Genomic DNA, 26410 nt, shown 5'->3' with positions numbered 1-26410 from the left:
TAGATAAACTACACATATATCCCGTTACCAAATTAATCATTTCATACCCTTTCTTTCCTTCCTCCTATACTGTACTGTAGGATAGTTAATGCAGTCTCAGGCCCTGAGTAAAGAGATAGAAAGACATAGATATAATAAATAAATACGTATATATCTCATTACCAAATAAATATTAAAATACTCCTTCCTTCCCGCTGCGGTGTAGGTGTGATGGAACACTGGGAGTTGCTGCCCCATCCCAGGCCCTCAGTAAAGAGATGGATAAATATAGTATAGCTATATTGTATAACGCCGTTTATATATTATAATATCCCTTTCTTACACCCCTGTGGTGTAGGTGTGATAGAACGTTGGGAGTTGCTGCAGGCCCAGGCCCTCAGTAAAGAGATGCGTCTGAAGCAGAACCTTCAGCAGTGGCAGCAGTTCAACTCTGACCTCAATTCCGTGTGGGTGTGGCTGGAGCAGGCTGCGGCGGAGCTAGAGCAGCAGCGGAGCCTGGACCTCAGCACCGACATCCAGACCATGGAGATGCGCATCAAGAAACTCAAGGTGATCTTTGGCTTTTTGCTCTCTGAGTCCTGAAATGGGTGTTTAGCATCCTCACTAAGATTAGAAAGCTTGCAAGGTTTGCAAGGCTTTCCCAAAGTTCCTGGGTTTTTCAGAAATCCCAGTTGGATGGTTCCCAGTTGGAGGATTCCCTCCTTGCTTATTCCCTCTTAGTTATTGGGAATCCTCCAAATGGGATTTCTTAAAAACCTGGGCTCTTGGGAAAAGTTTCTGAAATTTTGCAACCCTAATTCTCATAAGTTCAATTTTTTTAAAGATTCTATGCTGATATTATACACCATCTCCAATCATCTCTTTCCATAATGTCTTTCTACAGGAGCTGCAGAAGGCTGTTGACAAGCGTAAGGCCATTGTGCTATCCATTAACCTGTGCAGTGCAGATTTTGTCCAGTCTGTCACAGTGGAATGCCAGGACCTGCAGGCCAGGTTGAAAGAGATGAACAACCGCTGGGACAGACTTGGCACCTCTCTGGGGGAGTGGAGGGCAGCACTACAGAATGCCCTCATGCAGTGTCACGTAGGTGTCCAGCTGTCTATCCACCTAGCTTGGTCCCAGATCTGTGCTGTCTTGCCAACTCAAATGGCCGTTGAGGAGTTGGCAAGATAGCACAAACAGATCTAGGACCAGGCTACAGTTCTTTTGGTTTGTTTTTCTTTTAGGGGGTAGATCAGCTTTTATATTGCATGTAGATAGTGGCTTCTATCAATGTAATTGTCTGCATAATTTGTAGTCCCCCATATACAGTATTTTTGGGGAAATATATATAATATGTACAGTGCCTTGCGAAAGTATTCGGCCCCCTTGAACTTTGCGACCTTTTGCCACATTTCAGGCTTCAAACATAAAGATATAAAACTGTATTTTTTTGTGAAGAATCAACAACAAGTGGGACACAATCATGAAGTGGAACGACATTTATTGGATATTTCAAACTTTTTTAACAATTCAAAAACTGAAAAATTGGGCGTGCAAAATTATTCAGCCCCTTTACTTTCAATGCAACAAACTCTCTCCAGAAGTTCAGTGAGGATCTCTGAATGATCCAATGTTGACCTAAATGACTAATGATGATACATACAATCCACCTGTGTGTAATCAAGTCTCCGTATAAATGCACCTGCACTGTGATAGTCTCAGAGGTCCGTTAAAAGCGCAGAGAGCATCATGAAGAACAAGGAACACACCAGGCAGGTCCGAGATACTGTTGTGAAGAAGTTTAAAGCCGGATTTGGATACAAAAATATTTCCCAAGCTTTAAACATCCCAAGGAGCACTGTGCAAGCGATAATATTGAAATGGAAGGAGTATCAGACCACTGCAAATCTACCAAGACCTGGCCGTCCCTCTAAACTTTCAGCTCATACAAGGAGAAGACTGATCAGAGATGCAGCCAAGAGGCCCATGATCACTCTGGATGAACTGCAGAGATCTACAGCTGAGGTGGGAGACTCTGTCCATAGGACAACAATCAGTCGTATATTGCACAAATCTGGCCTTTATGGAAGAGTGGCAAGAAGAAAGCCATTTCTTAAAGATATCCATAAAAAGTGTTGTGTAAAGTTTGCCACAAGCCACCTGGGAGACACACCAAACATGTGGAAGAAGGTGCTCTGGTCAGATGAAACCAAAATTGAACTTTTTGGCAACAATGCAAAACATTATGTTTGGCGTAAAAGCAACACAGCTGAACACACCATCCCCACTGTCAAACATGGTGGTGGCAGCATCATGGTTTGGGCCTGCTTTTCTTCAGCAGGGACAGGGAAGATGGTTAAAATTGATGGGAAGATGGATGGAGCCAAATACAGGACCATTCTGGAAGAAAACCTGATGGAGTCTGCAAAAGACCTGAGACTGGGACGGAGATTTGTCTTCCAACAAGACAATGATCCAAAACATAAAGCAAAATCTACAATGGAATGGTTCAAAAATAAACATATCCAGGTGTTAGAATGGCCAAGTCAAAGTCCAGACCTGAATCCAATCGAGAATCTGTGGAAAGAACTGAAAACTGCTGTTCACAAATGCTCTCCATCCAACCTCACTGAGCTCGAGCTGTTTTGCAAGGAGGAATGGGAAAAAATGTCAGTCTCTCGATGTGCAAAACTGATAGAGACATACCCCAAGCGACTTACAGCTGTAATCGCAGCAAAAGGTGGCGCTACAAAGTATTAACTTAAGGGGGCTGAATAATTTTGCACGCCCAATTTTTCAGTTTTTGATTTGTTAAAAAAGTTTGAAATATCCAATAAATGTCGTTCCACTTCATGATTGTTTCCCACTTGTTGTTGATTCTTCACAAAAAAATACAGTTTTATATCTTTATGTTTGAAGCCTGAAATGTGGCAAAAGGTCGCAAAGTTCAAGGGGGCCGAATACTTTCGCAAGGCACTGTATATATTTTCCTTCTTTATTATTTTCACTTAACCCTATCATCCCTCCCTTATTTGGAGTAAACTAATGGATAACAATACTTAGGCTTCTACTTCCAGCTTATATATATACTATATACATTTTACGGACACAGTATATTTTACGTTCGTCTTTTAAAATGTATTTGTGTTTATTTTTTTATGTCCCACCCTTCAGCTCCCCTTAACCCCTCCCATCTATCTCTGAATACCATACATTTTTTTTATTTCACTTAGCCATGTATTTTTCAACTGTGCTGTGATGTTTCACAAAAGTCCCAAACCTTTCTATTCTCATAGTTTCTACAGATTGTAAATTAAAGATAAAAGTGTTTTGCTAAGAGTATTATATTATGGATCGATTAACTATGACTTTTCAAATCAGCAGTGCTATTTGCAGAGTTAAGCGCCAGGTAAATGTTGTTATTCTTCAGCCATCCCTGAACCCCCAACCAAAAACAAGCTACATATGGGCAGTACCAAAACAAGTGATCTAATGATTCTGTCTCTTGTTGTTGAGTATCTGGAGTGGTTAAAACATGCTAAAAGCAGTCCTCTGAGTACATAAAAAAAAATGTCTGATATACCTCAAGTGCTTGAGTTTTCCCTGATTTAAAGGCTTTAATTGCATCAATAAATTCCTCCTCTGTAAATGGGCTTTCTGTACAGCTGTTCATTTAAAATTACCCATATAAAAAAAATCCTAGTAATTAACTTCGGTTAGTGGAGATGGAGGAGACTGAAATGAAAACATATGCTCCAAGTACTTTGCTCCCTCTTTTTAAAAATTTTGTTTGGTGAATCGTGGGTGACTCACGTCTCATTTGTAACAAATTTCAGTAAATTATTTTTGGTAGCATTTCCATGATGAAGATTAAGAAGTAGACCAGGCTACTGTTGACTTAATCAAAGATCCAAAACTGGACAGATATTGTTTGCATGTTTGACAACAGAGACAGTCTCGGTGTCCTGGACATCAAAATCAACGTTTATCATTAGTTAGACATGTGAAATATGTTACTTTTGGTAGAAGCCATGACTTTTGATAGAAGGTGGCGTGGAGTGCTGAATACTCCATCGTCTTTGCATTTGTATTCACATCTCGTCTCCTGTAGGACTTCCATGAGATGAGTCACGGCCTGCTACTGTGGCTGGAGAACATTGACCGCAGGAGGAACGAGATCGTTCCCATTGACCCCATCCGGGACAGCGACACCCTCCACGATCACCACAAAACACTCATGGTCGGTAGAGAAGCCTTATGTTGATGTGTAATCCTGAAACTCAGAACCAAATCTTGTTTGTGACGAGAGGCTAGTAAAACTGTGTTTTTTAGGGATCCGTTTGATGCAGAATCTCTAATATTGATTCCATTATGATTAGTTGTTTGGAATGCAAGGTCATTTATAGATCAGAGATTCTGCGCAGTCGGACTGCAATGTAGTCAATGTTAAACATGCAAAAACCATATTCTGTGAATCACTAACTCCTTGCACTATGATAGTGAGCCTGAGCCACCATTTTATCTCCACTCCTCTCCTTCTACAGCAAATCCGTGGTGAGTTGCTGGACTCGCAGAGGAAAGTGTCGTCCCTGCAGGACATGTCCCTACAGCTGCTGGTCAACAGCGAGGGCTGCGACTGTCTGGAGGCCAAAGAGAAGGTGCACGTCATCGGGAACCGCCTCAAACTGCTCTTCAAGGAGGTGACCAGAGACCTCAGAGAGCTGGAGAGGATTCTGAACATCACTAGTAGCCAACAGGTCAGAACAGCAGCACTTGTACTGCACAATTAAATAGAGCAATTGAATGCACCTCCATGCAGTGCACAAATTACACAATAATAAATAGTACAGGAGAAAAATTTGGAGCCTTTCTTTACTGTATCTAACACAATTTCTCATGCTCGGTCCCTCCCTCCCTGTGTGTGTGTGTGTGTGTGTGTCTCTCTCGCTCTGCCTTTCTGTCTCTCCCTCCCCTTACTCTCTCTCTCTTCCTTCGGTCCTGTCTCTCTCTCTACTCTCAGGATCTGTCTTCATGGTCGTCGGCTGATGAGCTGGACACCACCTCTGGTTCCATCAGCCCGGTGTCGGGCAGGAGCACGCCAAGTCGCCGTCGATCGGTAACGTATAGTAGTCCCCCTTGCGCAACATGGTGCTCTACCAGAAGGAAAGTGTTTGGTTCTCCCCGAAAGGCCCAGACAGTGCATCACTTGTGTCCCCGAATGCAACGCCCAGTTTTCTCCAGTTTAAGCCCATGCAGAGTCACTCTCTCCCACCATCCCAGCACCTCTCCTTCTCACCTCTGATCTGTACACCGACTGATATACTTTTCCCACCACACTCTGATCCTGTTTCCACACCTTTACACCTTGCATGTCTTCTTTTCCCTGAGCCAAACCCACCAGAGTTTTGGAGACATGGCTATTCCCTCTCTTTTTTTCATTCTTTTTTCTTTCCCCCTTTTTTCTTTTCCCCTTCTCTTCTTGATTGAGTTGACTTCAATTTCTACCCAAATTTGAACATTTGAAGTCAACATGTCTTTACGTCCCAAATTCTGCCCCCTAAACTTCTACTTCTACCGGACTGACTCTTTCTTGTTTTGTTCTTCCATTATTTAGTGTTCTGTAGTTGTAGGTCCCTGTAGAGTAGTGCTCAAGGAATACTGGCTCTTTGATACTGCTGAAAACACAAAGTAGAACATTTAATCCAATTCTCCAATTTATTTTTGTTTTTCTCTGAAGTAATGACCTGTTTTTTTAAAGTCAATCCCGATGATTGATCTCAATGATTTTAAGATACAGTACATGTATATCTTGTGTCTCCCACATAACAAGTCATTCATCCTATAATATAGGACATAGTACAAGTCGTGCTTCAGCAGCGTATGAATTCACGTTGTTCAAAATAACAGCATGGCCATTCAGCTGTAGCGGTTCAAAGTAGCTGTGTACTTTGAAAAAAAGCCAGTTTCCTTGTTTTCCATTGAATTATCTCTCTTGTTGTCACCTTCCTTCACACATCTGATTTTGTTGCTGCCTTTCTAATCTTTCATTTTGGGTAGTTCCTTTTCATCGGTAGCTTTGTTCTTGATTTGCCTGGACTGAAACATACTTTCTTTCTTTTACCCCCCCCTGTTCATTGCAAACAGCAACGGGGCAAATGTAGTCTGTCCCAGCAGACCTCTGGACCCTCTGTGAGCAGTCCACACAGACCACACAGGTACCTTTCTCCTGGTTTCTAGAACACCCAGAAGATAATGGAACTCGTGGAACATGTTACATCTGTTCTGAAAGCGCAGTCCGTTGTGCTGCACTGCACACATACAGTACAGGGCAACGCTACAGTGCAACGGCAACAAAAAATAACGATACAGGGATAGAAAACCCTGAGTGCTGTTTATTTTTTATTTTTTACTTACTACCAAAGGTTCATTAAAGGTTAATGATTAAATGAATTCCATCATCTTCTACCATTCTAGATACTATGTAGAGGCTAGGGGTTTACAGTAGGTGGTGGTTATATCCCACAAATCCTTTACACTACAGTTCCGCAAAATATAATGAGACTTGCAAGCCTCTTCGCCGCCAATGTCCTCGGCTGCTTGATTAACTGCGCTACCAAGAATGCACCTTGAGTGCTTAACATACTGTAAACTGTTTCTCTAATACAGGGCCCTTAACGCTCCTTTTCTACTGCTGATGGGCACACACAGTTTTTCTTTTGAATTGCCAAGCCAGCAAGTGTCTGCAATGAACAATGTGATGGCAGCAAGTCTATCTCTCTGTTCCTTTCTCTTTCTTTCTCTTGTGTGTGACATCTCTTCTATTTCACATAACTAATCCACCATCTCCCCCTCGTTCCCCTCAATCTGCCATCTGTGGGTCTCGCCTCTCAGCAGGTCTCCATTTGTGAAGTGTTAGGGGGGGGGAATTTTGGTCACAGTCTTGAGTCTAGACGGTCAAACCTGAGGTTAAAACAGACATCAGTGTTATCTACACACATATTGTTAGTAATCATTTTAGGGTAAGCTAATTTCACAGTTATAAAATAGACCTCAGAGCTATGTAAAACAGATCAACATCAGGTATCACATTGCCGCAAAGTCACTGTACTGTAACTCTTCTCGGCTGGTGTTTTGTTACTTTTACATCCCTTGTGCATTGTCCAAACAGGTTATTTAATGTATTTAGTAGCGATATAGTGTTCCAGTCAGAGCTGGGATCAAGTCAGGAAATTCAAGAAGTCCTCATTGCTTTTCAAGTTTTCAGTTTACTTCCTGCATTGACTGATTATGGTTCCTCTCAGTTTGACAGCAGCCAATGTTTTTCACAGTCAAATGAGGCTGTATTACGATGCTTCTGCTGCTGACTAATGCTAAAAAAAAAAGAGCAGAGCTACAGCTACCCCCTTTAAAACAGACTGCTCTATGCTGCTATGCTCCTGTCTTGGCATGCTTTTTTAACAGGATATAAACTTATCAGTGAGACCTTTGTAGGACTATTTAAATGTTCAACTGCTACTTTTTGTCTCGCATCCTAACACCTCGCATCCTTTAGAAAGGAATGTCAGCTCCACATATTTATTTTATGGGCCGGAAAGGATTGTGTTCCTTGAAAATGTTTGTCAAGTGATATTCAAATGACTCAGTCAGTGTATTGATCACAGATATCGTTTGGTTATTCGATCATGTTTGTGGAGATACACAGTTCATCATCGTAGTTGTAGCTCGAGAACTGCCATACCGTAGTTCCTCAAGATCATTTGGGATAGTTTATATCTTATAAGTAAATAGTTTATTTATTTATTTTTTGATTCTAATGAATCTAACTACAGTACATAAGGTATACTTGGATGGATGTGTGGTCTGGATGCAGATCCATAGCTCTACAGGTGTCATAACCTAAATCTACTTGGCTTGGTGTTGTTGTGTGCTCCCCGAATCGTTTTTAATCAGGTCTCCCAACGTCGCTGGGTCCGCTTCCTCCCCTTCTGAGGCCGAGGTGATACCATCGTCATTCCTGTACCGCGTCCTGTGCGTGGCGGTGCCCCTCCAGTTGCTCCTCCTCCTGCTGCTGGTGGGCATGGCCTGCCTGGTGCCAATGTACGAGGGGGATTTCAGCTGCAGCCAGTCCAATAACTTTGCCCGTTCCTTCTACCCCATGCTCAAATACACCAACGGGCCCCCTCCTGTGTAGTCTATCATGACAGACCAAACAATTGGTTCTGGGTGCCGAGCGAGATTACTTCCGGTATATTCCAGCCTGGCCCTGGCATGGAGACGAACCTGAGGAGGACAGTTGAGGTTTTTGAACATCATCACAGTCTGGGGTTTTTAATTGTATTGGAACTGTTTCAATGCTCCACTACCTTGCAGCTTCCAGGAAGAATAGACAGGTAAGCAATGCCGTCATTCGGCTCCTTGTGCCCCCCCCCATAAGCAAGAAACATAGGAACCCAAATCTCAAACTGATCTTTGGACGTGTCTTCTTTGTGTGGATGGAGTACAGCAGCTGTCTTAACTTATCTTTTGTGGCTGATAGAATCACTCATGTCATCTTTTAGTTGTCTGTCATGTATAGACGGGAAAAGCATTTTTTTTGGAGCAGCACATGTAAGAACCAAAAATGTTTCTGACTGCAGTCAGTGGATATCAACTGGATGCTGGAACTGTTGGGTTGAAACACAGCTGCCATTTGACACCTAGTTCAATACAGAACATGTAACCTGTGAATTTGCCTGTTGTAACAATTGAAAATTTGTAAGATAACATTTTAAGATGACTTTCATTGCATTTATTTTTTACATGTATTTTGGCATGCAGTTATAATCTTTGATTTTACTTATGCTTTTACTTGATACGTGTTGAATAGTTTATCTTTTAAAAATATGAACTATACTGTGTGTGTAAGAATCTATTTAATCTGAATTGTGTTTTGAGTGGGTATGTAAAACAAATGAAATAATGCGAGTTGTTTGCTCTAAACTGTTTGACTGTATAAGAAACCTTTAAAAATATGAACTGTATGGAAATAATGTACTGAACACATTTTGTTGTTATTTTTCTAATTGAAAATATGGAAATTATCTACTTACTATTAATCAAAACTATAACGAATTATAAAACAACAGTATATTTTCTATGGCTCTGTGCGTTCAGTATTACATGTATAACAGTCCAGGATTACTTAACATGTTCTGTACATAATATAAATGTATATCTATAATGTATATCTGAGCCTAAATCACAAATATTGAATGCCAAATTCTCATTTTGATTGTGTCTTTTATTTAAAATGGCTGATTCAGTGCTATTGACTTGACAGTAAGTGGATCTGACTTTGGATACGACATAAAGTCATGTCAAATCCAATTTCAACGGGCAAGAATATATATGATGCATCTCAAATGAATACATTTTGATCATTTAAATAAATCATTCATATCATAAAGGTGCCTGTCCTGAGCAGAGTCCTCGGGATGAGCAGATGTACGTTTCGTTCACAGGAGAGCCTCGGGGCCAGTGGACCTCTGAGAGAAAGCTGAGCGGGATGTGACAGACCCAGAGGTATCTCGGTCCTGGAGCTGTAGGAGATGGTGGTTCTGGTAGTGGGTAGGACAGGGCCAGGACAGGGCCAGGGAGTGGTGGTGGAGGTCATGGTGGGGGTGAAGCAGGCTCTCCAGAGATTTGATGATCTCATAGTTTGGAAGGGCCAGGGCTGAGACATCCAGACCTAACATCTGAGAGACCACCATACGGAAGTCTACCAACTGAAACAACAGAGTAAACATACCGCCAGTCAGGTTTCGGATGGTCTTTTTCTGTACTCCTCAATCAAATTATATTATGTGTGCGTGCGTGCGTGCGTGCGTGCGTATGTGCATGTTAATACGACTATGTATCCATCCATCCATCCTCCCCACCTCTCTCTCTCTGTCAGTGAGCTGAGCCAGGGTCTGTCTAAGGCTGGTCAACTGCTGCTGGGCCTCCCTGGCCAGATGCTCCTGGCTCTGTAGGTCTGTCCTGGCTGTGCTGAACTTCTTCTCCACCTTGGCCTTGCCCTTCTCCAGGTCCTCCAGTCTCTTACTCTGCTCCGCATTGGTCTGACTCTGCTCCAGGACTTTGAGCTTCGACACATCATTCCAAATTGGAAATGAATGTATTTTGATCATGTTACTTAACAACAACATAACATTAGAAAGTATAGTCTTTAAACAATTATTCCCAATTTACATATAAGACCGTGCTTAGGGGTTTTAATAACCAACTTTTATTCAAACTCAATATGCAATCTTGTAGCTACAGGAAGTCGCCAGGAAATGAAGTTATATGACTCTGCCTCTAGAGGATGTGTGGGCCTGAGCTGTCCTGCCCTCTACCTTCAGCTCGTTGGTGTGTGACAGCTGGGCCTTGAGCTCTGTGATGGAGACCTTACTGGATCCTAGTTCCTCCTGTAGTCGCTCCACCTTCTTCTTTAGGATAGAATAGATACTTAAGATAGAATAGATTCTTTAGATACAGTAGAATACATACTTTATTGTCAGTTTATTAAGAAACAGAAATGTGGCTTCTGTCTATCTTAACCTCGCCCCTGGATGTGGAGCTTTAGGGGTTCAGTTTTAGGGGGTAAGTGCCATGCTAAAGGGCACAATGGCAGGAGCTAGCACCTGGGATCACAGACCAGCAGCCCTTCAGTTGCCGGTTCAGTTTCCACTTTTTACGCCCGTGCCTGGGGCTTGAACTAGCAACCTTCTGGCTACTAGCCCACCCCTCTAACCTCTAGGCTACCTGCATCTTCCGGGCGGTCACATTGGCGTCGTCTCGCTGCATGGCCAGGGCTGAGCGACTTCTCTTTTCCTCCTCTAGCTCAGACACCTTCCTCCTCAACAGCTCCATGTGGAGCTCCTTACTCTCCAACCGCTCCTTCTGGATCTTCAACTGCAGGTAACATGGTATACGGTAAACATGGTAAACAGGTGTTTAAGCACAACATACAATGATACTAGTAGATGGAACAGTAATGATAGTAACTAGATTGACATAAATGTTGGCGTGCGATCCATTAAATACTGTACATTGTGGAATGCGGATCATACAAAAATACCAGTGTGCTTGAGTTTTGTTTTATACAATGATGTAAGGTGTGACAATGTATACAACGATGTAAGGTGTGCAAACAACCCTCTGACTATAAACAAATGATATGTACACTCTTAAGTTGTTGGTTCAGTAGCTACTAGTTTCATTTTGTGTACCTTTCGCTGTTGGTTGTGGGCCAGGGTCTTGCTCTCCACCAAAGCCGTCCCTTCTAGTTTGACAAGTTGCTCTGCCCGAGACAGAATGAGCTGAAGTCTCATGTCGTAGCCCAGGTCAGTGGCGATACCGTCTACTTTCATCCTCTCTGACAACTGTTCCAGGAACTGCTCATACTACTTGGGAAAACACAAGGCCCATATTTACATAGTGTCTCTGAGTTGGAGTGCTGCAATTTAGCCTTTTAAATAATATATGCCATTTAGTAGACGCTTTTATCCAAAGAGACTTAGTCATACATGCATACATTTTACGTACGGGTGGTCATAACGAATAAGAGTTCTTAGATGCCTGTTCTTAGATGAGTACTCCTACTCTGGGGACACTTTGTGAATACAGGCCAAGGCAGTAATATCTCTGCTATTCTAGAAACATCCAAATCCATTTACAGTAAATGTACCATTCTGATTTTAGTACGAGGATGGTCGTGGTCCCGGTCCTATTAAGGTCCCTTTCCAGATTTGGTAATAAAAAAAGAAAAGCTCCCACACATAGTATGCTGCTCTCGTGCTCTATTACCGCACTCTATAAACTGAGTTTATGAGGCACTTTTGCCTTGCCCATTCTCCCTTTGAATGGCACACACACACAATCCATGTCTCCATTGCCTCAAGGACTTCAAAATCCCTCTTTAACCTGTCTCCTCCCCTTCATCTACACTGATTTGCTTTGAATTATTAGGCTCCCCATTAGCGTCAGCTAGTCTTAGTGACGGGGTCCGACACACAACGAAAAAGGCTTTACCAAAAAATAAGACTTTAGAATTGACATCTGTTTCTAAACATTAACATGTAGTGTGTGTGTGCATCTATCAGTTAACACACGTCAGTACATACACACAACAAGTAGGTCACATGGGGGAGAGGCGTTGTGCCGTGAAGTGTCGTTTTATTAGTTTTTTTTTAAACCAGGTTTGCTGAGTTCCATCCACTCATGGCTCTGTATAATACTGTATGTTTCCTTAAATTTGTTCTGGACCCGGGGACTGAGTTAAAGTGGATTTAATTAATGACATCCATAAGGGATCATAGCTTTCACCTGGATTCACCTGGTCAGTCTATGTCATGGAAAGAGGAGGTGTTCGTAATTGTTTCGTCCACCCAGTGTACGTTTTACATTTACATTTTCGTCTTTTAGCAGACTCTTTTATCCAGAGCATCTTACAGTTAGTGCATTCATCTTAAGATAGCTAGGTGGGACAACCACATCTCATTTATAGTAAGTCAATTTTTCCTCAATAAAGTAGCTATCAGAAAAGCCAATGCTAGTAGGAAAAAGGAGTTGGTTCACGAAAGGCAAGGGTGTAGTTGTTTATATATTTTTTGAGGAAGGGGATTGGGTGCTGTGGGATTATTTACTATAGCGTACTATAGCATGGAGGTATCAACAGTGTTATATACTACCATAGTTATATGTTCTATATACTGTGTCTAACATTAGTTATAAAGACTGTTATCATTTGGGGGGGGCAGCACCACCAGTGGAGAAATGTGTGGTGTTCACCTACTGCACACTCTACATGGTTGCCAGTGTGCTCACTCACAAGCTGTCTGTCATGACTCAGCCCATCTCGGTGCACGTCTGAAGTCATCAGCTCAGCTTCCAAACCCTGCAGCCTGTCGCTGAGGTCTGTGACCTGTTGCTCAGCCAGCTGGGCTCTCTGCAGGGCACTGTGGTGGAGCTCTGTCTGCCTGGACACATCCTCACGAACCTGGGACAGCCTCCTCTCCATCTCCTCTGTGATCTGACAGGAAATATTGGCGGCTACAACTTAAAAACACAACTACTGATAAAGAATAACTACTCAAGGTTATTGCAATGCGCACCCACTTTAGGCTATCGTTCAAACATTGTATCTCCAGGTATAAAATGATTGAAAATCCTGATTGATTATCTATCAGTATTGATTATCTATCAGTATATTATATTCTTGCCTATTGAAACTGTCACACAATGTAGCAGTATAAGAACAGAAAAAAACCCTACTTACCGCTTTCATGCGTTCCTGCCTGGTGCAGAGGTCCCCGAGTCTCTGTAGTATTTCCTCCTCAGTTGGCATGGAGAGACCCAGCTGTAGAAGGGCCCCTACTTCCCCCAGGAGGGCCTGCAGTCTCCCCTGTGAATGGGGTCTCAAAATTTCTAGAATCCTTCAAACTGGATTTCTGGGAAAACCTGGGAATATTGCAATCCTACCTTTGTAGCCTGGTTTTTCCCCTGGCTGGTCTGGAGTTTCCCTTCCAGCTCCTGGATCTGCCTCTCCAGGCACCCTGCCTCTTGCTTGGCTGCCGCAACCACACGTTGATTGGCCTCCAGCCTCTCTGCTAGACTCTGGTTCTCCATATCTGTGCTCCTCTTGGTCAGCAAGGCACTATCTAAATCCTGGAAGACATATTTTGATAAGGATATGCAAAATTGCAACAAATAACCATTTACTGTACATAATGCATGTATAAAGATTTAACACATTAATTGATGCTTATACACAACAAAGATGGCAGTAGTACACTACTGAGACAAGCCAATTCCAGGCTGTACTGCCCTGGAAAATATATATCAGAGCCAGCAAAGTACAGCTCGTATCAACACAAAGTGAAAAGCGTATGTGTTTTAAAAGGATGCACATATGGATACATACCAGTCTGAGCACATCGAGAGCCTCTGCACTGCCTGCTGTGTTCCTCCTCTCCCGGGCCACCTCTGCGACCAGTCTCATCACCGTCTCTCTGCTAGCTTTACACTCTACCTCGTAGGACCTCACACTCTCCTCCAATACTGAGACCCTCATCCTCAGTCTGTCCCTCTCAAGGCAGGGCTCCACCTGGGGACACATTAAGCAGGGCACAATGTTGTGGAACAAGTTAAATATGTTATGTTAGTAGTCTCCGAGTGGCACAGCGGTCTAAGGCAGCGGATCCCAGGCTGTATCACAACTGGCCATGACCGTGAGACCCATAGGGCGGTGCACAATTGGCCCAGCTTCATCCGGGTTAGGGTAAGGTTTGGCCGGGGGGGCTTTACGTGGCTCATCGCGCTCTAGCGACTCCTTGTGGCAGGCCGGGTGCCTGCAGGCTGACTTTGGTTGTCAGTTGAACTCTGTTTCTTCCGAAATATTGGTGCAGCTGGATTCCGGGTTAAGCGGGCGGGTGTTAAGGGACACAGTTTGGCGGGTCATGTTTCGGAGGAAACTTCACCTCTCCCAAAGCCTGTTGGGGAGTTGCAGCGATGAGACAAGTTCGCAATTGAATATCACGAAATTAGGGAGAAAAAGTGGGTAAATTTAAACAAATCATAACAATATGTTATGTTAAAGGACAACTTTACAACCTAATTTTTAAAGGACAACTTTACAACCTAATTTACTTTACAACCTAATTTTCATTACCTGTGTATATGTGAAAACGGCAAATTACGTTTTTTATTTAAAAAAAATAAAAGGTAAAAAAGTTATACCAGATAACATCATTTTTTTTTAACAACAGTGATTGTCAAACACTGCGATTTGCGGTGATGTTTGCAGCAACAAAAAAAAAGTCCTTTAAGTGTAGAACAAACATGCTTCCCTGACATGTAGAATAAGGTCAGCTCTATTCATGACATTTCTATTTTACCTTATCCAGTTGTCTGCCTTCTGTTGCGGTATCAATACTTTCCATTTTATTTCTCTGTTTTATCTGTAGGTCGCCTTATAAATAGAATAGATATAGGTGAGAGTTTTGTGTTGGGATTTCAACCAAGTGCTATACAGTGCTTGTTTCCAGGAGTCTCCAGGCAACAGAAAACATTGTCTCTCGTTTCACCACAGGGGGTACTGTTGTTCAGGACCCTTAGCTTCAGGATGACACTACGTCGCGTCACTGCAACCAGAAAATACGGTAGCTGTTCAAATGAAACTTTATGCACAACAAGCTTCCGTTCAAACCTCAAACTGTTATGCGGATCTAGTGTGACTTAACGTAGATACTGTAGTTATTTTTAACATGACAGCCATTGAAACATATTCTTGTTTGCAAAGCCTGATTTGGTGAGTTATTTTCTTTAGGTTAGCTTCTTTAAGTTAGCTAACGTTAACATTACATCAAAGATATGTATAACTAAAACCCCTTCTGTCTGGTTACATCCTCATTCATTTGAAGTTCGCTATTTAGCTATAGTACCTTGCACGTGTTAGTGCACGAACCGTAGCTACATCATGGAAGGTTTGATTTGGGATAGTGATACTCTCGTGCTTTATTGTGAGGTTCATGAACAGCCACAATATAGTGACTTCTGACCATAGCTAATGTTGCCCAGAACGTTTATTGTAATCTATCTAGCTAGCTATTGCATGCATTCCCATTCAATGCCATTCACCCAAGGTCAATCTTCCTGCCCTGCAGTATAGCTAGCCATATTAATGTACAGTACATTGCCAAAATGCATTTCTATATGTGATGGTTTTATAATGGGGTCCTTTTGACTATAATAAAACTATAATAAAACCCATAGTTGTTTCCATCATTATTCAATATTTCACATTTATTGATTTTAGCTAGTCAGAATGCTTATGTTTTCTCTTCTCTTTGCATTCCTGTGTACAGTCCCCCCATGCAGATAACATGCTCCGGACACTGTTGTGCCATCTGAGGATACAGCAGCCTTTGAGGAGTAGGACATGTTCCTATGGCTTCACCCCTGTCAATCTGTCGGACCCTGTCCGGCTGCATGTGACTCCACCTAGAACTCTATTCTATCTATATGTTCATCATAGGACCTGTCATTCAAACACACACACTCCCAACAGCATCAGAGGACTATCAGAGGAGACAGGAAGTGAGATGTTTCGTAATGTGTCACTGTGTTTCAGCACCGGTGTTGTGTCGCTATCAGCTATCATTGGTCATTCCACCTCCACCAGACAGTTGGGTGTCAATATACAGAGGAGGCTCTATTCAACGGCCCCTATTAAACCAGTGACCTTGACTGGAAGTGGGAAGAAACTTCCTAAAGGCCCTAGGGCCAAACAACCATCCAGAACCAATCAGCCGACCCCAAAGGAGGACAAGGTGATGCCGTCCACCAATCAGATTAGAGGACTGGGAGATGCCTAATGGATGTATCTATTTTATTTATTTAACCTTTGTGTTTTTTGTAATAAAAAAATATTCCCCAGGGTTATTCAACAATCAAAATGATTTGTAGATCAATGACTGTCAATACAGTTACATGCTTGGGTCGCATCAGTTGTCACAAATATGAGGTCTTTTCGGGAAAGTAGAAAGAATTGTGAATGTGCGATTCGTCACTTTTGAATCGATTTTCTGACCGATGCATGCTACATTTGGATGGTTTGTGGTCCGTGGACCGACGCAGTCCTATTTTAAACATTTGAATAAGGAACTGATGCGTATCGGTGAGCCATTACATCCCCATCATTAATATATGCATGTTTCTTGGGGCTTTAATATGCTTGTGTTAATATTTTGAGTTGAAACTTTAAATTGCCTATATGTATTGATTCACTGTACATATTTATAAATTTGCAGACATACATTTCGGTGTATTTCTTCATTCTGGCAAACTGTAATAATTCAACCAAACAATCCGATATCTCATCAACCCAGTGACTTGTCTGGAAGAAGCTGAGCCTATTGCCTGGCACTGCAGGTCATTTAGAAGATGCTAATTGTCTGTGGTCTTGCCATGTCAAATGTTATTCACATTCATATGAGCCATGAATATCTAGAGCACATACTTTTGGTGACAGCTGTCATCTCCTTTTAGTAAGTTTGTTGTGTTTGATTTTATAAGATAAAGTAGACTGAACTAACTTGTGTATTGTCATCACGTCTTGCTGTATTTAGTATAGGTAGAAGCATAGTGACAGAACCTTAACTCATCTGTAAGAAAGGCCCCGAGAGGCTCAGAGTGGTCCTTCAAGCCAGATGTAAATAGTTTTCATTTATTTCATTCACAGCTTTGAAATATAAAAGTGTTCATGCAACTATTTTATGTTTTGCATTTAGGTATTAGTTAATATTACATTTGAAGACAAAGAGGAATATACAGTGCCTTGCGAAAGTATTCGGCCCTCTTGAACTTTGCGACCTTTTGCCACATTTCAGGCTTCAAACATAAAGATATAAAACTGTATTTTTTTGTGAAGAATCAACAACAAGTGGGACACAATCATGAAGTGGAACGACATTTATTGGATATTTCAAACTTTTTTTAACAAATCAAAAACTGAAAAATTGGGCGTGCAAAATTATTCAGCCCCTTTACTTTCAGTGCAGCAAACTCTCTCCAGAAGTTCAGTGAGGATCTCTGAATGATCCAATGTTGACCTAAATGACTAATGATGATAAATACAATCCACCTGTGTGTAATCAAGTCTCCGTATAAATGCACCTGCACTGTGATAGTCTTAGAGGTCCGTTAAAAGCGCAGAGAGCATCATGAAGAACAAGGAACACACCAGGCAGGTCCGAGATACTGTTGTGAAGAAGTTTAAAGCCGGATTTGGATACAAAAAGATTTCCCAAGCTTTAAACATCCCAAGGAGCACTGTGCAAGCGATAATATTGAAATGGAAGGAGTATCAGACCACTGCAAATCTACCAAGACCTGGCCGTCCCTCTAAACGTTCAGCTCATACAAGGAGAAGACTGATCAGAGATGCAGCCAAGAGGCCCATGATCACTCTGGATGAACTGCAGAGATCTACAGCTGAGGTGGGAGACTCTGTCCATAGGACAACAATCAGTCGTATATTGCACAAATCTGGCCTTTATGGAAGAGTGGCAAGAAGAAAGCCATTTCTTAAAGATATCCATAAAAAGTGTTGTTTAAAGTTTGCCACAAGCCACCTGGGAGACACACTGGTCAGATGAAACCAAAATTGAACTTTTTGGCAACAATGCAAAACGTTATGTTTGGCGTAAAAGCAACACAGCTGAACACACCATACCCACTGTCAAACATGGTGGTGGCAGCATCATGGTTTGGGCCTGCTTTTCTTCAGTAGGGACAGGGAAGATGGTTAAAATTGATGGGAAGATGGATGGAGCCAAATACAGGACCATTCTGGAAGAAAACCTGATGGAGTCTGCAAAAGACCTGAGACTGGGACGGAGATTTGTCTTCCAACAAGACAATGATCCAAAACATAAAGCAAAATCTACAATGGAATGGTTCAAAAATAAACATATCCAGGTGTTAGAATGGCCAAGTCAAAGTCCAGACCTGAATCCAATCAAGAATCTGTGGAAAGAACTGAAAACTGCTGTTCACAAATGCTCTCCATCCAACCTCACTGAGCTCGAGCTGTTTTGTAAGGAGGAATGGGAAAAAATGTCAGTCTCTCGATGTGCAAAACTGATAGAGACATACCCCAAGCGACTTACAGCTGTAATCGCAGCAAAAGGTGGCGCTACAAAGTATTAACTTAAGGGGGCTGAATAATTTTGCACGCCCAATTTTTCAGTTTTTGATTTGTTAAAAAAGTTTGAAATATCCAATAAATGTTGTTCCACTTCATGATTGTGTCCCACTTGTTGTTGATTCTTCACAAAAAAATACAGTTTTATATCTTTATGTTTGAAGTCTGAAATGTGGCAAAAGGTCGCAAAGTTCAAGGGGGCAGAATACTTTCGCAAGGCACTGTATATATATATATACTGAGTGTACAAAACATTAGGAACTCCTTAATATTGAGTTGCACCCCCTTTGCCCTCAGAACAGCCTCAATTCGTCAGGGCAAGGACTCGACAAGGTGTCAAGGCAAGGCATCCCACAGGGATGCTGGACCATGTTGACTCCAAAGCTTCCCACAGTTGTTTCAAGTTGGCTAGATGTCCTTTGGGTGGTGGAGCATTCTTGATACACATGGGAAACTTGAGCGTGAAAAACCCAGCAGCGTTGCAGTTCTTGACACGCATTTAAACCGGTGCACCTGGCACCTACTACTATACCCCGTTCAAAGGCACTTAAAGCTGCATTATGTTACTTTTTTCACTACCTGGCCAAATTCATATAGAAATGTGTGTTATAGATCTGTCATTGTCATTGAAAGAAAGTCGAAGAAGTGGTAAATCTGTTACATGTGCACTATTTCTCTGCCTCCCATTCTTAAGGTTCGTTTTTGTGTCTTTTACTTTCAGTTTTGTACACCAGCTTCAAACAGCTAAAAATACAATATGTTTGATTATGGAAAATATATTTTAGATGGTACAATGATTCTCTACACTATACTTGCTTGTTTTGTCACATAAACTTAAATTAAGCAAACTATTATAATTTTAGCAACCAGGAAATGGCAGAGCGATTTCTGCATAGCATCTTTAAATATTTAGTCCATGTCTCAATTGTCTCAAGGCTTAAAAATCCTTCTTTAACCCCACCCTGCCCATCTACACTGAATTTGAAGTGGATCTAACAAATTACATCAATAAGTGGTCATAGCTTTCACCTGGATTCACCTAGTCAGTCTATGTTATGTTCTTAATGTTTTGTATACTGTGCATATTCACAGGCAAAACAAATGAATACACAAATATAGTTCTGTTGATAAGTTTGTCTGTGACCGATACATCATGTAACTCGTGATAAAATACACATTTTGTATTAGTATTTTGGTCTGTGTCAACTAACCATTGCAGTGCATAGTTTGAAAACTTGGCAATTCAACTATAATTCTGAGATAATGAAGATGGATGGCAATATTCATAGGAATGATGATAAATGTGATACAAATTCTAGTCACTACACATGACTAGAGCAAATGTTGTATTACCGGTATGTGCTGAGTCGAGCAAATATTTAGTGTCTGACAGAAGACAGTGGTAACAGAGTAACAACGCGAACAAATCTACATACCTGTTTAATTAATCAGTTTGTCTTTGCATTGTTTTGGTGAGCAGTGGGGTACGTATGTCCTGTGTTGAATGTAAGTGTTATGTTGATAATTGGAAGGCTTCTGTTCAACCCACAAATAACATTAACGCTAAAGAAAACTAAACTCTGATAAATAAGGACAAACAGAACAAACATTTTCAAACATTTTAACATAAATATGATATAATATACATTATTGTACCTCCAAGTTCCGATAAGATGACATGGTTCCTTGAAAAGGAACACAAATTGTATTTAAATAAGTAGAAGTAATTTACACATACAGTTAAACTTTGATATAATAACATTGAAACTAACATTAATGTATTCAACGATCCGAAGAATGTCTCCATTAGCTCCGTTGTGGTGGGTCATCCTTCATGTGCGGACTTCTATCTTCTCTTTCAGGTTGTTCTTTGGTAGTCCAGCACTCCTTTAGCTGGTTAAACCTAAGAGAAGAAAGTTCAAGGAGACAAGTTCAGGAGACATTATATTTGTGTACTTCTTCAAGTACTTAAATACAAAGTAGAATAACAAGAAATGTAAAGGGCTGATTTACCAGTTCATGATACGTCAGTTTGGTGGAATGGCTGCAGTCTTATTAGGTATCACCTCCGGACAGAAAGCTTTGAGGCTCAAGTGCAATATCAAATATATCTCCACTGTCCTGCAGCGTCTTCTCTACTCCTCTATCTGTTTTTTTGCTTAGAACCTCCAAGATATTGGATTTTACTGTGCCAATATCTTCCTCAGCATCCAGCCACAGTTCTAGGTCATTCTCTTCCTCTATGTGTGGGTTAGACCCTACTGCATTGGTCACCTGTTCTGTTTCAGGGTTTAGGGTGTACAGCACTGTTGCAGGTGGGGTATGCAGTGGCACATGAGGTGCAGTGTCACTGGTTTGCTCAATTTGACTGACTTCACAAAGTTGAGCACTTTCCATTGATTCTGTTAGAACGCAGTCAGTATTCACAGAACGTTTTGCAATAGTACTTGCACTTTCTATTGATTCTGCTAGAAGGCTGTCAGTATTCACTGCAACTTCTGCAGCAGTACTTGGAGGTGGCCAAATAGCACGCGGTGGTGACTCTAATCCCCCGGACACAACTCCAGTATCTCTGGGTTTAATGTGGAGATGGATATGGACATGGGATTCAATAGATAGTCTCTTTTCAAACGACTCCACTGATTCCTTTGCTGATTCTACTACCATTCCCACTAGTTCCTTCTCATGCCCGCTAGTAGAGTCTGGAACATCAATGGCTTGATCTACTTCAGAATAAATCATGAATTCAGCCTCTGTTCCAAAAACATCTTGCACATCTGCCTGTGAACAAGACTCTGCAAATGTAGTGGGAACTGTGTCGTCGGGTATGCTGTTGAATTCAGAAGTGGGCTCTACAAATGCCTCAGGAGTTTTTCTATCCTCACAGACTGTATCAACTTCGAGAGCAATCGAGGGCTCCGTTTCTTTTTCTGAGGGTTCTTGTGCATTTCCCTGAGTATTAAGATCAAAGTAGTTTTCAAATAAATGAATTGTCTTTTGCACCTGTGCAGTTACATGTGGATGTCCTATACTCTCTATAACTGCGACCGCTGGTGTATTCTCTGGTGATTTCGAAACTTCTGCTTCACTCGATAATTCAACTTCAGCCTTTTCACTTGATTGTGGTACAACATTGGGGTCTTCTGATGAGTTCTGCTGCACATGTTGGACAATTTCCTGAGTTATAATACTGCTGGCCTCTTCAAACATGTCGTCCTCAATCTTCTCAGTGGCATTCTCACCCTCTCCTTCGTCCTCCATTTTGTCACAAACGTCTATGACCTCTTTAATATCGGTTGAGGAAACCACCTCAAGTGCTGTCTCCACAATAGCTTCAGCTGAACCCTTCTCAGCATTTGCATCTGTTACTTGTACCTGGATCTCATGACCCTTGACATCAGTTAAGACAACCTCAAGAACTGTATCAACAATTGTTTTAGCTGATTCAATCTCTACATCCAACCCTTTTAATTGGATCTCATGATCAGTGACATTGGTTGAGTCCATTTCAAGCCCTTGATCAACAATTACTTGAGCAGACTTTAACGCTGCATCCGCCACTTGTACTATAATCTCGTGATCATCAGTTGAGCCCACCTCATGGGTTGTCTTAACATTTGCTTCATCTGATTCAATCTCAGTGTTCACCTGTTGTAATATAATCTTGTGATCATTTGCATCAGATGAGCCCACTTCAAGCACTATCTCAACAATTTCTTCAGCTGACTTTAGCTCTGCATCCGTCACTTGTACTTGGATCACATGGCCATCAACAAACTGTGCTGAAGGCACATTCTTCATCACAACCATGTCCTCTACCTTTAGTGTCTGAACCATAGCAGAGCATATGAGTGGTCTTAGAGCACCCAAAGGATCTTTCTTCTCTGGGGATTCTACTTCAGGTGCCACTACAGCAATCAAAGTTTTCAGAACGTCCTTTCCTTCAACCTGAGCTTCTTCTGAATTAACGGTGGTGATAAGTACTGGTCTTGCTTCTTCAAGTGGTCTTAGAGAACCCACAGGATCCCTTTTCTCTGGGGATTCTACTTCAGGTGTCACTATGGCAATCAAACATTCCAGAACGTCAGATGGTTCCGACATTGAAACGTCATGCATTGCAGCTGTGACATCTTGAACCTCACATGTGATTGTTTCTATAACTGGTGCATTCTCATTGTCTGCAGCATCCTCCGCAACATCCAGGAATTCCGCTTTCTCTTCTTCAAGAGTGAGAGGTTGTATGGAGATAAGTTTGTCTGTGACTGATACATCCAGACTCTCTGTATCAGGCTGTGGAGTTTCTTCTGCTACCACCTTTTCGTCAACCTGAGCTACACCTTCTTCTGAACTAATGTAGGCTACAAGTTCTGGTCTTGCCTCTTCTAACTCATTTACCAATTCTGTTTGTGGGTCCTTTTCAGTTTCTATGCGTATGATTGGAATTGATTCATCTTCAGCTTTGTGTAAATCATCTGTAGTGATTCTTGCAGCATCAGACTCTTCAGTGTCCTCAGGTGCCAACTCTGTGGGTACTACCTCAGTGACCTCAGATGGACACTCTACCATAGGAGTCACTGGGATTTTATCAACAAGATCAAGAATTTGTTGAGACTCTTCACCTGTGCGGATTTCAACTGCATCTGATTTTTCATGAGCTATCAAAACTGTTGCTTCCTTCTCTTTTGGTGTGTGTAATATTTGTGGAGAAACTGAAATAGCTTCCAGATGTGGGCCTTTTCTATTTACCAATGAGAGAGTTTGGGTTCTGCTAATGGTATCAACAGTCTCATGCAGAAGTAACTCTGTATCCTTTAACTCGTATTCTATTGGGACAGGTGTTGTGCTGCCTGATGTTTTGGGGGACTCATCTGTCAGCTGTGACACTGCTGAAACCATTTCTGTTGTTTCTTCATCTAGCGGTTCTGGGGCAGTGACTGCTTCAGATGTCAACTCTATTAGGTCCTCGGCTATGGTATCGTCTTGAGTGGCTTCTTCAGGAGTAGACACTTCTTCAGGTATATCACTGAGTTGCTGATGTTTACTTATGAATTCCGTAATACCACAGGAGCTGACTCCTCTTCAGGAACATCCTCTGTGACTGTGACAAATCCCCAAGAATGAGACTGCTCTTCAAGACTTTCCTGTGTTTTAACTTTGTTTTGAGAGCTAAGAAGTTTGGCTTCATTTGTTTCAACTTTATTTGTTATAACGGTTACGAAACTCCAAGAAGGACACAGGTCTTCAAGAATATCCTGGACTGAACTTCCTGACCTAAGAAGTTCAGCTTCATTTGAGATAATTGTCTGTAATATATTAGTAGATGTCTGCTCTTCAAGAACATCCTCTCTGTTTCCACTACTTTTAGGGACATTACTCTTAATGAGTTCGGGGACATTGGATGCCTCAGCCATTAGGGAATCTGTTACTCCGGCTAACATTGTGGCTGCAATTTCAAATTGAAGTTCTTTCTCATTTTGTTCCCCCTCAACACCTGGACTGATCTCCTCTTTTGTTTGTTCTTCTTCAAGTCCAGCTTCCTCTGCTGTGTTTATGTCCTCCTGTTTTTCAATGCTTTGCAGTTCCTGTTCCTTCTCAACGGTCGCATATTCGGGCGTTTCGTCTTCTATAAGCTTTTTCTTTTTCTTTAAACCGGCAAAGATTCCAGTAGTGAAAAACGTCTTAATTGGGGATATAATTTGTTCTTCAACATCCAGAATGGTTGGTGCTGGTGCCTCTGTCTCTTCGGTTGGGAAGACTTCCTCCTCTACTTTCTCCTTAGATTTCTCATTGACTTCTTCCTTTGGTTCCTCTTTGGGTTCATCCTTGGGTTCGGTCTTGGGTTCTTCCGTAGGTTCTTCCTTGACTTCATCCTTAGGTTCCACCTTGTATTCTTTTGTGGGTTCTTGATTAACCTGCTTGTGTATTTTTCCTGTCAGGAAAAAATGTTTCAATGGAGACATTTCGTCAACTACCGGAACCAGTGGGGCTGGTGCCTCTGCCTCTCTCTCTACTTTTGCCACTTCTTCAGGTGTGACTTCCTCCTTAGGTTCTATCATTTCTGTGGTATGTTCCTTGGTGGTTTTATAGAGAAAATGTCACAAATGTGAGGTCTGTCATCATATGGCAAGAGGTACAATCATCAGCAGGTTCCTCTGTTGTGTCATCAACAACCTCATTCGGTGCATCGTCGATATGCGCTTCTTCTAGTGTATCATCTAGAAGCTCTTTTTGTGTATCATCAGTAGGCTCATCTGGTATATCATCAGCAGGCTCTTTTAGTATTTCGTCAACCAGTTTTTCTAGTGTATCATCTATAAGCTCTTTTAGTGTATCGCCAACAGACTCTTTTGGTGTATCACCAACAATTTATTTTATTGTATCATCAGTCAGATCTGCTCTGCTCGGTATTATCCTCAGCATTATCTATAGTGGTCTCTTTTGTGTCCTTGATATCCTCAGGAGTTCTTGCTTCGCCATCTACTTTCTTAGGGCTCACGTCTTCTTGTGTTGTGTCAGTCTTTTTTCAATGTAAATTTTAAACCAATTGAACTGAAGAATTTTTTAAAACATTCATTGACTTAATTTAATTTAACTTCTGTTTCAGTCTCATTTGTTGATGCCTCATCGTCTGCATCTGGTGATTCCTTCCCATCACATTTTCCAGAGGTGGTATCTTCTCTGTGAGAGTCTCTATCGTCTCCGGAATGTCCTTATCCTGAGAAATGATAACTGAATTTGTCTCACCAACTGTAATGAAAAAACAAATATGCATTACCCAAAACTGTTAAATTGCCTGATTCATACAAATAACCTATAATTATAAACTACAAATAAACTCTTTACAACCACATATATAGCTTAATGTGAAGTGTTCACCATGATCGTAACATTGCAAGAACTTGAGGAAACAACGGAACTCTTTTTCAAAGAAACCAAAAGTAAATCCTTTCTCATTCACACACAAATTAACTCTCGTCCACACTGTGATGACTCACCGTCTGAAACGACCCTGTCTTCACACAGTCCGTTGACCTCCTCAATCTTGCCCGCTGCTTTTTCACTCAGCCCGGAGATCTGTCCATTCTTTTGGAGTAACTAAAACGGAGAAGGGAACATTTTGAGATAATATATATATATATATATATATATATATATATATATATATATATACAACGGACATACAACATATATACACATACATACAACATAACTTGACCTCTGGGGTGGGGTGGGGCGGGTACTAAACTAGCATATGGAATTGTTGTAAGATAACAAGGATCATTTAGCTATTTTAATTTTAGGATCTCTTTCAGGTATCTTCTTTATATATATATATATATATATACTTTATATATACTTTTTTTTAATATAAAATATTGAATTTAGCCCATTTAAATGCATTGAATAACACATTCATAAACACCATCAAGTTCGTGAGAGTAATAACATAATAGTTTGTAGGCCAATTTTCGGAATGTCTCATGGTCTGACAAACACAGCTGTAGCTCGGCCACCTTCCACTGCAGATGCGGAAGGCCAACATAGGCAGATGATATCTCCAGCTTAATTTCTTTATGGGAATGTTTGTATTATGTTAATTAGATTGACGCACGGATGTGCCAATAGACTTTTGTAAGGATTAAATACATGTAAATGCACTTTTTTTCAGAATCACATTTCCCTTTGGGAGAAAGGGGGACAGC

The 26410-nt window shown here is 41.4% G+C and overlaps 3 protein-coding genes across 3 annotated transcripts in view; 1 reads left to right on the top strand and 2 right to left on the bottom strand.

Moving 5' to 3' along the window:
* Window positions 1-9359, top strand: part of LOC139374983 (nesprin-1-like) — a 141092-nt gene extending 131733 nt beyond the window's left edge. Inside the window, exons 144-150 of the mRNA XM_071116288.1 lie at window positions 338-549; window positions 884-1084; window positions 4095-4223; window positions 4528-4740; window positions 5004-5099; window positions 6128-6198; window positions 7934-9359. Of these exons, the coding sequence (XP_070972389.1) occupies window positions 338-549; window positions 884-1084; window positions 4095-4223; window positions 4528-4740; window positions 5004-5099; window positions 6128-6198; window positions 7934-8174 (1163 nt within the window). The 3' untranslated portion in view covers window positions 8175-9359. The remainder of the gene's footprint in view (window positions 1-337; window positions 550-883; window positions 1085-4094; window positions 4224-4527; window positions 4741-5003; window positions 5100-6127; window positions 6199-7933) is intronic.
* Window positions 9360-9477: 118 nt separating this feature from the next.
* LOC139374448 (coiled-coil domain containing 170) lies at window positions 9478-14317 on the bottom strand. Its single transcript, XM_071115487.1, has 10 exons — window positions 14309-14317; window positions 13926-14108; window positions 13484-13669; window positions 13281-13406; window positions 12834-13034; window positions 11233-11406; window positions 10766-10915; window positions 10357-10449; window positions 9901-10104; window positions 9478-9747 (listed from the first exon to the last, which is right to left on the bottom strand). The coding sequence occupies exons 1-10, from the start codon at window positions 14315-14317 to the stop codon at window positions 9478-9480; spliced, it is 1596 nt and encodes a 531-aa protein (XP_070971588.1).
* A 6063-nt stretch (window positions 14318-20380) lies between these two features.
* LOC139374447 (fap1 adhesin-like) lies at window positions 20381-24667 on the bottom strand. Its single transcript, XM_071115486.1, has 3 exons — window positions 24144-24667; window positions 20721-23784; window positions 20381-20610 (listed from the first exon to the last, which is right to left on the bottom strand). Exons 1-2 carry the CDS (start codon window positions 24665-24667, stop codon window positions 20763-20765), a joined length of 3546 nt encoding a protein of 1181 aa, XP_070971587.1. The 3' UTR covers window positions 20381-20610; window positions 20721-20762.
* Between the last annotated feature and the right edge of the window lie 1743 nt (window positions 24668-26410).

This window comes from Oncorhynchus clarkii, chromosome 19 (genome assembly GCF_045791955.1).
Source record: "Oncorhynchus clarkii lewisi isolate Uvic-CL-2024 chromosome 19, UVic_Ocla_1.0, whole genome shotgun sequence".
In the NCBI taxonomy this organism is placed as follows: Eukaryota; Metazoa; Chordata; class Actinopteri; order Salmoniformes; family Salmonidae; genus Oncorhynchus; species Oncorhynchus clarkii.
The sequence above is the reverse complement of the archived record's forward strand: the minus strand, read 5'-3'. Positions and strand labels throughout refer to the sequence as shown.